The sequence below is a fragment of the Ostrinia nubilalis genome, chromosome 30, assembly GCF_963855985.1.
Source record: "Ostrinia nubilalis chromosome 30, ilOstNubi1.1, whole genome shotgun sequence".
NCBI classification, from domain to species: Eukaryota; Metazoa; Arthropoda; class Insecta; order Lepidoptera; family Crambidae; genus Ostrinia; species Ostrinia nubilalis.
Window position 1 is genome coordinate 2,234,036 of NC_087117.1, and position 14,667 is coordinate 2,248,702.

Below are 14,667 nucleotides of genomic sequence, written 5' to 3' on the forward strand. Positions count from 1 at the left end.
GTGGGGGTACGACATACAAACCTACACTATTTGAGATTAGTTTGTGAATGAACTCTTATTTTTAATACTTTTTTGATGATATTTTGTGGTTTTATTTGTATCAAACGGAGAAGGAATTTGTTATCCCTTAATTAAAGTAAATAAACTTGTCCTTAGTTGCATTTTATTTATATGTAGAACGAATTTTAAATTAAAATTATATTTTCAATTCAATTCAAACACAAATTAAAAAATTACATTGAAAGAATCGACCACTTCATGTTGAAACTCAGACTAAGGAAAGTGTTGAAACTAAACGCACATGTCACTGTCAAGTAAGTGTCAACGTCACCAGATCAGCTGATTTGTCAAATCGTGTTTTGATTACGATTTTGTTAGATTTTCTCTTTATTCTAAGTTTTATTCACTTAATTAACAATAGATAATGTCTAAAACTGCTCACGTAGTGGATGGAGAGGCATCGGAATCGGATTCAGAAATTGAAGTAGGAAAATCACCCGTAAGTACCAGTTTAATAAACAAACTTTTTTCATCAAATGTTTATGGCTTTATTTTCTTATTTAAAACCAGAATTCAGTCAGAAAATATTAATAATAAATAACCCACATCTTGTTCTTACCGCTGCAATTCCTGTGTAGCCAGGATCTACAGCTTGACCGCCAATAAAACGCAACTTTTGCAGGCCAAAATTTGTTCGAAAAGTTAATGTAAGGACCCAAAACGAAATTAAAAGTAAATAAGTGAAGGTAGAAGTTAAGGATCAACTTAAAATACATTTCATAATATCTTAGTGAAACTTCTTAGGTCCTCTAACCAAGATTTTAGCTGTAATGTTCGTTTTTTGGGAGCTGCTAGCATAAAGCTCTTTTGTGTCGTGTTTTGGTGTAAACTTGATAATAATCTCAAACATTTTCCGTAAGTAGGCTCTCAAAGAGCACTTTTACACAACCCTACCTCTGCTTTGGGACAGTAATATGGGCCAGTGCTGAGAAGAAGCAGCGCAAGACACTCGGTCACTATTGTGTTTGTAACTTTAACTCATGTTGATACTCTATTAATAAATAATTAACTACATATACTTCTAATGGACCTGCTACATAATAAAATGTCCAGTTTGAGACTTGAGTCCAGTTTCTCTCAATTTATTACAGAGCTAGTGGCCAAAAAGTATTTAATAGTGTGAAACTTTGCAGGAATTAGAAATACCAACAAATACAGCTGGGTTTGTTATCGCTGGAGAAGCACCAGAATCTGATGATGGTAAGTTTAAGTTAAGGATGTTTCAGATCAGAATAACAAAATACACAAACACTCAAATGAGTGAGTCTCAAAGAAGTGAGAAAATTGTTTGATAAATATCCAAACATTTTCTCACATAAAAAGAAGAAAATTCAACAATTATTTTTCTGCTTAGCCAGAAGGTTAACTGGCAAAGAATGCTTATTGGCATTAAGTTTACCTTAGTTACTACTAATTATCATGGCATTAAAAGTTGTTAAAGTTCTAATTGTGCCATAACAAATGACTAAATCTATACTAATGTTATAAATGCGAAAGTTATTCTGTATGTCTGTCTGTCTCTCTTTCACGCCTAAACCACTGAACCGATTTTGATAAAATTTGGCATAGAGATAGTTTGAGTCCCGGGAAAGGACATAGGATAGTTTTTATCCCGGTTTTTGAAACAGGGACGCGTGCGATTAAGTTTTTCTGTGACAGACAAAATTCCACGCGGGCGAAGCCGCGGGCGGAAAACTAGTAATCTATAAATAGAGATTGCCATGTAAAAACAATGTTAAAACACATATTTCTTTCAGAATCAAAGATAACCCGAGTGCAGACACCAAGCGAACCTGACCTGCCCCTCCATTCAATTCTCACTCCCCCCACAAGCCCTAGCAAGATATACAACTCATTGCTACACCAAAAACTATGTATGTATTGTACCTTTGTCGTTTCAGCCAAATGACGTCCACAGCTGGACAAAGGCCTCCCCCAAGGTTTTCCACAAAGACTGGTCCTGCGCCGCCCGCATCCAGGCACTTCCCGCGACCTTCACCAGATCGTCGGTCCACCTAGTGGGAGGCCTGTCCACGCTACGTCTTCCGGCTCGTGGTCGCCACTCGAGAACTTTTCTGCCCCAGCGGCCACCAGCTCTACGAGCTATGTGCCCCGCCCACTGCCACTTGATTTTAGCGATTCTGCGGGCTCTGTCAGTCACTTTGGTTCTGCTGCGGATCTCCTCATTTCTGATTCGATCACGCAGGGAAACTCCGAGCATAGCACTAATATTATAAAGCTATAAAGAGTTTGTTTGTTTGAATGCGCTAAACTCGGGAACTGTTGGTCCGATTTGAAAAATTATTGTGTTGGATAACTTATTTATTGAAAAAGACTAAAGTCTTGGTTGTGGCGTAATTTTGATCTATCAAATCGAAGCAACAATGAAAAATGTTGCGAAAACGGTAAAAAACTATTCAAACTTTTTATTAAACGGTAAAAAACTATTATAACTATTTTCACGCGTATGAAGTCTCGGGCACAGCTAGTAAACACTACTTTTAACACACTTAAGTAAATACTTTTTGTAAATAAACTAAAGCCTGGTCCGTGAGCACGTAGAATTTTGTCCAATGACCCCAAGCTACCCATCCTTATCGCTCGCGTGTAATTATATTGCTGTCGCGACTGTGCGACGGGCGCCCGCAGTGAGTGTGCGAGCGCAACAGCAACATAATTACGCGCGAGCGATAAGGATGGGTAGCTTGGGGTCATTGGACAAAATTCTACGTGCTCACGGACCAGGCTTTAATGTATATTATACTCGTACATACAAAACACACAGCCCAAAGCAAACGTCATGTTCTTGTACACAAATGCGCGGGATTCGATCCCGCAACCTCTGACATGGTAGTTCTTTACTGGTTTGATCGCCAATAAAAACCCAACCAGTAAAGGCCAATTTTGTCCCTGGACAGCCAGTCCAGCAGCACCTTTGTTATACCTACACATATTATTATGTATGTAGGATATCTAGGACATACACTACATAGATGTTATAGGTCATTAAAATCAATACAATCGCAAAACTGCATCCGCGCATACAAACGGGGGGCTATCAATTTATATCCTATTGCCTCTTATTTACTTGCAATAAGAGCGATATTTCAACGTAAATGTGTAGCCCCATGTGCTATCAAATGTCCGAGATTTAATTGTTGTTTATCCTTTTCGAACGTAGAGATCTCGTTAATGACCGAGAGGGATGCACGTGTGCTAGTGTTATCGATATGTCGATATTTTGAATGTCGATAAAATCCTGGAAAGCTCTCTAGCTAGAAAAAGTGTCATTCGTGATGTAGTGATGAGTAATTTAATTTTCTTTTTTTTATCCACAACGTAGAATTGGCCAGTATCTCACCTGATGGTAAGTGATGATCAGGCCAAAGGTGGAAGCGAGCTTCACCCGGAATCCTCAACCACAGAGGAACTGGCTATCTTACCTCTAACTGCCGGAACACAACAATGCTGTTAACATTGTTGTTATGGCGACAGACTTAGGTAAGATGGTGGTAGCTAGCCAGGCGGACTTGGAACAAGCCCTACCACCAACCAAACCGAACAGAAAATTCTGCCCCCACTGGGAATTGAACCCGGGACCTCAGCGTCTAAAGCAGGTGGTCTAACCACTAGACCACAGAGGCGGTTAATCTAATACCTAACACCCGTATTCACAAACGATACTTGCTTAAGCAAGCAACAAATCGAAAAATTCACTTAAGTAAAGCAGCAAATCGAACGCATGGCGTTGAATAGAACTCTGTGGTTCGTGTGACCCTGCGCGTCCACGAGCACTGTGAGACCTCATAGTAATGTTTGTGAATACGGGCGTATGTGCAGTAAGATTATTCAGTCGATGGAGCAATAAAAAACCATAGGCGTCGCTATCGCAAAGTCCTCATCCATGGCTTGTCAGAGGTCAGGCCCCTCCTGAAAAATTACCCTAGATACGCCATGATAAAAACTATGAAAGAAAAAAATAATTTCCTTTTATGATAGTCCAAAACATTCAAAAGCATATTATTGGTATTTATACTGTTGATTGTAATAAGTCAAAGCTTCGATAGTAGGTACTGATCACAGATATAGATCATAGTATTCTATCCATATCTGTGGTACTGATACTATCAATAATTATGCCCTCTCAATAATATTGTCATGTTCCAAGTACATAATTATCGTGCACATCGATGCCATTGATAACACTTCAAACACTCCTGCAATTTGTAGCTATAAATAAATCGACTAGAAACTTCTATCGACAACCACCCACGGGCAACCCTACGCGCGAGGGGTGGCCACCCCACCCCTTCCCCCGTCTGTAGATGATTGATTATTCAGTGCTCGTTCCGCTCTGGTCGCAGAAACAGGTGTTCTGTAAACCAGAAAAATGGAGTTCATTTATACCAATGACCAGTATTGCGAAATGGTACGCATGCTAGCGTTGTGCGGCGACAACGTCGAAACGGCGTGCGAAAGGTTCTACGAAAAGTTTCAAATTCGCGTATCTCCGCTTACGATGGAGAACGCAACTATTAGGCTACGCCAGCACGGCACTGTGCGTCAGGAAGAAGAATTTGCCACGTTATTCCAACAAGACTACCCTGATATGGATTTGCAAGACGACATATGCGACTATTTTCAACTAAATCCAAGAGGCAGCGCTCGACGCGCGGCCAAACGCATCGGCTGCAACCAGGTCCAAATCTGGCGAGTTTTAATGGACGATTTCCAGCACCCAATCCATTTCAGGCGTAATAACGATGACATTATAACCCCAGTCGAAGGGCAGCCTCGGGTGATGTTCTGCCAATGGCTCATACGCAATCTTGATAAAAACATCCTATGGACTGGCGAAAAGAACTTCACTAAGAATGATACTCGTGAAGTACCTTATCCATCCATGGATAATCCGCCCGAAGACTTCATCACACAGAACGTGTGGGGCGCTATCATTGGCCGGTACATCATCGGTCCAGTTTTCTTCGAGAGGAACATGACTGAGCATACCTACGAAGACTTTATCAGGTATACTCTGCAGAAGAAGATTTCGGAATGGATGGAAGACGAGGATATCCCTTTGGGATGCACGAAGGATATCTACTTCCAGAATCCTGGAGCGGGACCGTATTTCTTGAAGGGATCAAGGCACATCCTTGAGAAAGAGTACGGCATGAGGTGGATTGGCCGCATGGCACCCAACCCATGGCCTCAGCGGTCGCATGACCTGACTCCAGTGGACTTTTTCCTCTGGCCTCGCGTGAAAGCCTATGTATATGCCAACGGATACGAACCTGCTAACGAGGCGGAATTGCGCGAGAAAATCAAGGAGGCTTTCGACGAATTGAGGAAGGATGAAGAGGTTCTGCCCAATTTGAAAGATATTATTCGGAGGCGGGCGTTCCTTTGCATCCATCGAGTGGGCAGGCGTTTTGAGCACTTGCTCCCAGCTGAGGACAGGCTAGTCTACTAAAGCTGGCACTTCCCAAGCACACCTACAATATAAAAATAGTCCTTTCATATTAATATACAACATATTTAATCAGTGTTACATATAATATACATCGTATAATATAATCAGTGGTTCTTATAATATTATAGTGGTACTCAAAAGTGTATACGCATAAATAGTGATAAAAACGTTATTTCTATAGCTACTCGTTACCTTTTAAACGAGTACATTTTAGCTACTTCTCCTAAGACTATCAACGTCCAAAAAATGTTGAAGTCTTTACATTGAAGATTGGGTAAGTAAATACGAGTAAGTACACTCAGCGTCAAATTGTTCGTGACACCCAAAGTGGCCAAAAAATTGACAACACAACCTTATTCCAATTGTGACAAAGACGTGTTGCGAACTTTTTAGCTACTTTGGGTGTCACGATCTATTTGACGCTGACTGTACAATCTTTGCTAAGTTTGAGATTAGCTGGCACTGTATCCAAAATGTCCAACAATTTTTAACACGCTTTTATAAATAAATCACACCTCCCGCGACAAGCACTTTCAAACGTATGCATCCCCACTTCCCACCAATATTGGCACCATTTAAAAGCCTAGTTCTAAACTTCATTTCATTAAAGGAAAGGTTTTTACCCCAAAAAAATGTCTTTACGCTTGACTCTTGAGCCAACTTTTATGGCTATAAAACTGTTAAGTTGATATTAATCGCTATCTATCTGTTAAAGAGGACACGTGTGATCATTATTTGGTTTTATAACCTGAATATCTGAATATAATCTGAATTACACGCACTTCTAATTCTTGTATCCATCGAGCTGGTCTGATGATGGGACTGGTGGCCATAGGAACTCCTAAACGAAATGGCGGAATCGCATCGAGTTTGGGTTTATTGGATTTATATTTTCGAGCACTTTATTGCTAGATGATGTCCAGGGTCCTGATGATGGAGTCTGGCCTTTTAGTGCAGTAATTAAAAGCGTGTTTTTAGGTTTTTAACTATTAATTTTTGTTTGTTTTAAAAGGCTTGAATCTATTTATAAGATTGCTTGATGCTGAGTTACACGTTCCCGCGGCAATCCAGTTGCGAATCCAGTAATGTAGGATGGACTGCATGTGAACACACATTATGTGTGTTAGAAATTATTCGAATCACAAATTCGAACGGATCGGTTTTTTGTGAGACACAAACTGATGTTTGTGTAATCGTTAATATTAAACTACGTGTTGTACACTAAATGGGATCCTGCAAAAAACGGTATGTCTCCGTGTGAACAAGCCTTATCTAATACAAGTTCCCAAACTCGGGACCTACCTAGTATAGGAAATTTCGCCCGCCGCCCAGCGGTTGGATCGGTAGGGTGGTGTGTCGTTCTACAGGCAGGGCCCACTCAATGTTCGCTCGCGACTAGAGAATACAATCTCGGGATCCCGATTCCCGGGATCCCGGGATCCCGACCCTTTTCTGATCCCGAAAATCCCGGGACTGTACTTGGCTAATCCCGGTATTTTCGGGATTGATATAAACAGGTATATTTTGCATTCTACGATCCGTTGCGCCTTGACTATGACCTTGCCTAGATTCTACCTTAGCATAAAATTATACAGGGTGGAAACGATAAGTGATCTCACTCGATTATTTCTTAACTATAAAAGATATCGAAAAACTGGTTACTGATCCTAAAAGTGCTTCACGAGCTTTTTCAAACGATATCAGTAATAGGTTACAGAATTAACTGGATCTATCCGAAAATTCAATGTTTTCAGCCTCCATACTAAATGTATGCCAGCCACACAATATTAGAAGTGTTTTTTTTTATTAAATAATAAACACTTAAAATGACCTCGTAAATTGCATTATTATTTAAAATTATTCAAGAAAAACGTTGATTATACGCTTTACTTGCTATAATATTATGAAGCCTTGAGTGCCATGACTGTGACAGTACTAAAAGTATGGAAGCTGGAAACTTGAATTTTCGGATAGATCCAGTTTATTATGTAACTTGTTATTGGTACTGTTGGATAGAGCTCGTGAAGGACTTTCAGGATCAGTAACCAGTTTTTGGATATCTTGTATAGTTTTTAATATTATGTGGTTTAACTAAATATATGGAAGTTGGAAACATTAAATTTTCGGATAGATCCAGTTTATTTTGTAACCTATAATTGGTACCGTTGGATAGAGCTCGTGAAGGACTTTCAGGATCAGTAACCAGTTTTTAGATATCTTGTATAGTTTAGAAATAATCGAGTGAGATCACTTATCGTTTCCACCTGTATAACGATAAAAGGAAAAGTTGCAGCTGGAAATTGATAAGAGTATGAAATGCCCAGATCCTGAAGTACAACTACGACGTGAATCGGGCTTGACAAATACACTCAGCGGCACGGAATTTGGCCCAAGCCTAAACATCCAGATATGAGGCCAAATAGGTGTTGTATACCTAAGTTTCGTGTGACATGTTAACAGAACATTTGTTTTTGTTAATTCAAGAGGCTAGATTTATAAAAAAATGCGTCTGTTTAACTTTTTTGACTCTAGAAACGCATTTCTTTGTTGGAGCGTAAAGAGTACGGGTAAGTTTAAATTCGATATTAAATTTTGTAAAGGTTTGGCGTTTTGTTTTATGTTTTTAAATTAATCTTAGGGTTATTCTCGTTTCAATAATTTGAGAATAATGCCCATTACTCCAGCTCAAGTTGATCAAATAGTGTTGCTTATAAGTCAAGGGCGTATGCAGCGGGAGATGGCTGAAACTTTCAATTTATGGCGTACAAACTTAAGATACACATTAAAAAGGCATGACCAGACCGCCTTTTACACAAGAAGACCAAGAAGTGGGGAATTAAGGTCTAAATCAGCGCACGATGACCCGATTATCGTGCTTGTAATATCAAGAAATCGGGTTCTCACTACGTTTGAGATACGCCAGCGTTTACAAACAGCAAGCCCAGTGAATGTCAGTGAGCATACAATAAGGAGAAGGATGGAGGGTCATAACATGCATACTCGAAGACCAGCTCGAGGACCAGAACTTCTCCGATACCTTCGTGAAGTGCGACTTACGTTTTCTAAAGAACATGCAAAATGGACGCAAGGCTAATGGAGTAAAGTTCTATGGAGCGATGATTGCAGAGTCACCTTAAGAGCTCCAGGCGGCCGTGGAAGTGTATAGAGAAGGTGCGGAGAAGAGTTACTACGCAAACAGACAGTTTTCATAAAGAGTTTACTCCATTAGTCTAACGTCCAATTTGCATGTTCTCTAGAAAACGTAAGTCGCACTTCGCGAAGGTATCGGAGAAGTTCTGGTCCTCGAGCTGGTCTTCGAGTATGCAGGTTATGATCCTCCATCCTTCCTCTTATTGTTTGCTCACTGATATTCACTAGGCTTGCTGTTTGTTACCGCTGGCGTATCTCAAACGTAGTGAGAACCCGATTTCTTGATATTGCAAGCACGATAATCGGGTCATCGTGCGCTGATTTAGACCTTAATTCCCCACTTCTTGGTCTTCTTGTGTAAAAGTAGGCGGTCTGGTCATGCCTTTTTAACGTGTATCTTAAGTTTATAAGCCATAAGTTGAAAGTTTCAGCCATCTCCCGCTGCATACGCCCTTGACTTCTAAGCAGCACTATTTGAGCAACTTGAGTTGGAGTAATGGGCATTATTCTCAAATTATGGAAACGAGAATAACCCTAAGATTAATTTAAAACAAAAAACAAAACGCCAAACCTTTACAAAATTTAATATCGAATTTAAACTTACCCGTACTCTTTACGCTCCAACAACGAAATGGGTTTCAAGAGTCAAAAAAGTTAAACAGACGCATTTTTTTATAAATCTAGCCTCTTAAATTAACAAAAACAAATGTTCTGTTAACATGTCACACGATACTTAGGTATACAACACCTATTTGGCCTCATATCTTGGTGTTTAGGCTTGGGCCAAATTCCGTGCCGCTGAGTGTAGTATCAGACGTGAAATGAGCCTGTTTGAAAATGGCGGAGTTCATGGATGGATATCACTTAGAATTAGCATATAAGTATCTATTTTATACCTCCAACGAGTGTAGAACCCGAGCGAGCGTTTTCAGCTGCTGCTTTTGTTGGAAATAAATTACGAAGCAGGCTATATTGGATGCTTTGATATTTCTAAGATTCTATTTCCGAAATTCTAAATAGTGCTTTTGATTTGTATATTTTTTTATTTTATTTTAATATTATTGCAAATAACAATATTTAAAACATCTTTTGAGAAATTATACTTAAGTTTTTTTTATTAGAACCCAATTCCCACATAAGGCTGATCCCGGGATAGTCCCGGGATCCCGGGACTACCCATCTAAAATCCCGTAATCCCGGGATTGAAAAACATGCTCGGGATTGTATTCTCTACTCGCGACCCACCACTGGGTCGCGACCTATAGTTTGGGAAACCCTGCTGTAGGTACCCAGTTTCCAAGGAAAATTAATCTGTTTTAAGCGCATGTGCAATCGTTGCGATCGATATTGCACCGATCGCAGGTTCTATCCCGGACTACCCACGCACTCGACCTGTATTGAATGCTCGTAGAAATTATCATTAGCGAAATATTATTAACTAGATGACCCGGCGAACTTCGTACCACCAGTAAATAGTTGTCTTACTTAAATATTTTGTAATATTTTACAATATCTGGCTCAGCGAACTTCATGGAGTGTCAATTATTGCGGAAAATGGCGGAGTAAATATCAATTTATGACACAGTAGGTACATCGAACTTTTTGAAAATATTTTGCTACCTATGTTCAGCAAAAAAAATCTTGGATTCTATTATGGTAGGATTATACATTGTATATGTATTGTAATGTTGAAATAATTTTTCAAATCGGTCCAGCAGTTTCGGAGTCTATTCAATACAAAATACAAACAATCAAATCTTTCCTCTTTATAATATTAGTTAAAATATTCGGAATTTTGACTAAAAAGTAATTTATTTTCTGTAAATAGGCTTTAAAAAGCGCATTAGCTTTCGAGCTCTCGTACCTATAAAGAAGCGTGAAGAAACTCACGCCCGTATTCACAAACATTACTATGAGGTCTCACAGTGCGCGTGGACGCACAGGATGACACACAAACCAATCACAGAGCTCTATTCAACGCTGTGCGTTCGATTTGTTGCTTCACTTAAGCAAGCATCGTTTGTGAATACACACTTTGAGGCCTCATAGTAATGTTTGTAAATACGGGCATAAAAATACATGGAACTCGGATTCACGATATAACGATATTTAGACCCTTTATATTAAAATTCTTGCTTTTTCAGGGGAATGCAACGTGTCCTTACGAGCGAGTATCGAAGGCCTGTTCAGACACACGACTGAGCTGTCGGTGGACAAGCTGGCGAGGGCTGACAAGACCCTCCTTAATGTGCAGGTCAGTATGTTACCTTACCTTTGCCACAAATTGAACCGACGACCAAGGTCGGATCTACCATATGGCTTTTTGGGCTTCAGCCCAGGGCCCCGTGGATTCAAGGGGCCCCCAGCTAAGTCAAGTCAAGGTAAAAAATAGACGACAATACGAAAGAGTATAGTAGGTGGGCTCATAAATAGTATCAGCCCAGGGCCCGTGAAATCACGGTCCAGCGCTGAGGATGACTTCAAAAAGGTAGCAGAAAGGCGCTGGATGCAGGCCGCTACTAATCAGTCATTAAGGAAATCATTGGGGAAGACCTATATTCAGCAGTGGACGTCTTATGGCTCAGATTGAAGTTTTTCCACGAAAATTTCTCCAATTTTCGTTCCAAATTATCCGTTCTCGAGTTTGTGTATTTTTAGTAGGGCAGGTGACCCGGTTTTGGCCATTTTAAGAATTTTTTAGACTTTGAGGCTATATCATTTTACAGTTTTTGTTATCACGGACTTATTTCTTGTAAAAAGTGATTAAATATATTTAGATCTAGCCTAAGGATACATTTTTTTTTCATTATGATTCAATGGAAAAAAAATCCTGTAGAAAAGAAAAAGAAATGGGAATTTGTGCCATTTTTGGCCAGCTTTACCCCATTTCTGGCCACAGTCATGTGCCAGTTCTGGCCATCAAAATTCATAAAAAAAAAACAAAAACTACTCGACGGATTTTAACGAAACTTGGTACAATTATTTTTCATACTCCTGGGCAGGTTATAGTATACTTAGGAACGGGAACAGGAATTAGCGGGAAAATCCTTTTGTATGAAAAATCTAAACTGCTTAAGTTAGACGCTTGAAATTTTGCATGCAGGTACCTTAGTAAACTTAAAGCTTAGTTACAACAGGATATTGCAAAATTCCCACGGGAACGGGAGTTAGCGGGAAAAAACATTTGTACGAAAAAATCTAAACCGCGTAAGATAGATGAAGGGGGTAAAACGGGATCCACGCGTACGAAGTCGTGGGCGGCCGCTAGTATGAAATATAATATCTCAGCTTGAATTGAAATCAACATTAACCTATAGTATAAGTTTATGCGGTTAGTACTGGAACAATTTTCTTTTCACAACACCGATTTTTTTAGTATTTGGTTTCGATGGAGGCATTATAATGGTAACTCTGAAAATGAATCGATTACTTATATCAAAATAGCTAAGTAATTAAATTGAAAAATCACGATAAAAACTAAATGGCCAAAAGTGGGGTTCTTCGTGCACCACTTTTGGCCATTCATGTGGCCAAAGATGGTAAAATTCATTCATTCTGGCTCCATTAGTGGCCACCTCTCATAAACCCCTTAATAAACAAATAGCGATAAAATATCATTAGTACCACTTAGACAGTGTATTCTTTATTAAGGATTAACATAAACATTTAAAAAAATAAGAAGGATTTAGAAAATAAAGTTTGTTTACTCACCCGCTCGCCTTAGCCTTTTTGCTAAGACTTAAAACAATTAACGCTTCTCAAAAAATAATGACTTGTTGGATTCAAGTGAAGCTTGACACATCAAAGCTGTTAACGCTATCAGTGTTGCTAATATTAGATATTTTTATTCCCGTAAACCATAGAGTAATATATTAGTCTTTGCCTTAGTTATAACGATTTGAAGTTCTAAATGGCCACAAAGGGGTCGGTGGCCACAACCGGGTCACTTGCCCTAATACGATACAATGAAATATCGCATCTTTGGGCGGAATAATACTCTTAAAACTCGATGCAAATGTACTTACTATAGTACAAGTGTTACTTATTATGTTATTGTAGGGTCTACAAGCAATTTATTTTTACAGGAAAGCATGAGAGCTACGAACGCGAATTTGTCCTTAGCGAGAGCAAGACTGAAGCAAATGCAGGCGGAACTGGAGAAGGCAAATTGTAGTGCAGCACTGACAACTGTCAAAATCAAGTCTTAAGACTGTAGGCTTAAGTCTATAAACACTTCTATGTACTGCCCATAAGACTATCCCCTCACTATGAATAAAGTCAAGCTTCGACCTAATCAACTCGTGCAGATCGCGTTGGCGATGGCGATCACTGCGCGTGCATAGATCGCCGCGACCAATGACAGGACGAGTTGATGTGAACTCATCGCTACAAATTCATACACGACATCAGTCTGTCATAATATTTTATTAAAAAACTTGAATTTGATTTATTATTTGTTAAAAAAAATGAGTTTTAGCGAATGTTTTTCGATAATATAACGCAAATCCATGAAACGTTTTTATACGACCGGTCACTTTTCGGTCTTCATGAAATGGACAAAATTACACAATTTGAATTTAGGAAAACGATCGATGATCAATGTATTCATTGTCCATCCATGAACAACTTTACACAATCGCACCTCTGATCGCCATCGCGATTGCAATGGTTTGGATGAACCTTTAAGTCTTTAAACACTTCTATGTAAATCGAGCACATCAGGCTATATTTAAGTTGCAAAATAACCATGCTAACTGTAGTGTAGCACTAACCACCGTGAAAATAAAGTCTTAAGTTTACAAACACTTCTATGTTTTATAATAGCCCATAAAACTACTCATTTTTGTTGCAGAAGTTAGGCAAAATGTAGTGAACCATAAAATTTCACGGTTTGTGTGTTTCTATTGCCGTTATAACAACGAATAATAAAATTAAACAATGAAGAGGGCTTGATCGTATTGCTTGTTGTTTATGGTAGAATGTTCGCCATTTTCCTTATAGAAAAACACGTGACTCTCCCTTCAAGAAAAGTTCCTGGAATTTGTATGGCTTTGGTACGGTTTTATTCAGATTTATTTTTAACGTTTATTTAGGGCGCTCCCTTACTAGGAGTATTTGTAAATCGCAAGTAATGTAGTAACGTAATAGGTGTTTTATACTAGGTTTTGCCCGTATCTTCGCAGGGTGAATTTCACATTTATTTATAGTAGATTTTTGAGAATTGGGAAACAGTGTTGCTAGGTAAATATCTACTTTATATTTATGAGATTTCAATACACCAAGTAATAATTGATAGTATTGATACCCCCGCTGAAATTTTGAGTAGCTTGTCTCTACTTAGAAGTCTAAATGTATTTTTTTAAAACCTCCTTAATCTTCAAAAAGACGTGGAAAATGCTGAAAAGTATAAAAATACAGATTCTATATTAGGTAGTACGTATAAATGATTTTATAAGTTTTTAAAACTTATCGGGGTCATTCCAAAGTGTTTATTTTTGTTATTACCTATTTATACTAAGAATATTTTATGTATTTTTCTCTGAGACTACGAGTATAACCGGTCTAAATGTTAAGTGTAATAATATTAACTGATTTTAATAAATATTACTGAATGTCATCAATGTTTTATTACCCAATTCTATAGGTCCTATCAGACCGATGTCAGTATAATACAAAGGTAATTGTTTGAATGAGGGCTATCGTTTTAGCGCTCACCAGTTAGCGCCACTGTAGAGTAAGGTCCTGTCACTTGCTAGTAGCGAAGACAGTGGCACCAACTGGTGAGCGCTAAAGTGGTAGGAGTACTATCGCATTTGCACTCATCAAGATGGCGCCACTGTAGAGTAAGGTCCTGTCAATCGCCAGGGGTGCCAACTGTTAAGTATAAAAACGATAGCCCTCATCTTAGTGCAGAGAAATTGTTCATGTGACATCTTTTAGAAATAAATACTTTTTTCTTTTACGTTTTACTTTTAAGTCTAGTT

The 14,667-nt window shown here is 38.8% G+C and overlaps 1 protein-coding gene across 1 annotated transcript; it reads left to right on the forward strand.

Moving 5' to 3' along the window:
- The first annotated feature begins 331 nt into the window (after positions 1-331).
- LOC135086165 (uncharacterized) lies at positions 332-14,096 on the forward strand. The gene is made up of 5 exons (XM_063980971.1): positions 332-499; positions 1,194-1,260; positions 1,818-1,934; positions 10,828-10,937; positions 12,769-14,096. Exons 1-5 carry the CDS (start codon positions 425-427, stop codon positions 12,889-12,891), a joined length of 492 nt encoding a protein of 163 aa, XP_063837041.1. The 5' UTR covers positions 332-424; the 3' UTR covers positions 12,892-14,096.
- Positions 14,097-14,667: the final 571 nt, after the last annotated feature.

Excerpts from the sequence above, each read along its gene's own strand:
- LOC135086165 (XM_063980971.1), top strand. The coding sequence starts at position 425 with ATGTCTAAAACTGCTCACGTAGTGGATGGAGAGGCATCGGAATCGGAT. Across the intron at positions 1,261-1,817 it reads AGCACCAGAATCTGATGATG|AATCAAAGATAACCCGAGTG; the intron begins GTAAGTTTAAGT and ends TATTTCTTTCAG. Across the intron at positions 1,935-10,827 it reads ATTGCTACACCAAAAACTAT|GGGAATGCAACGTGTCCTTA; the intron begins GTATGTATTGTA and ends TTGCTTTTTCAG.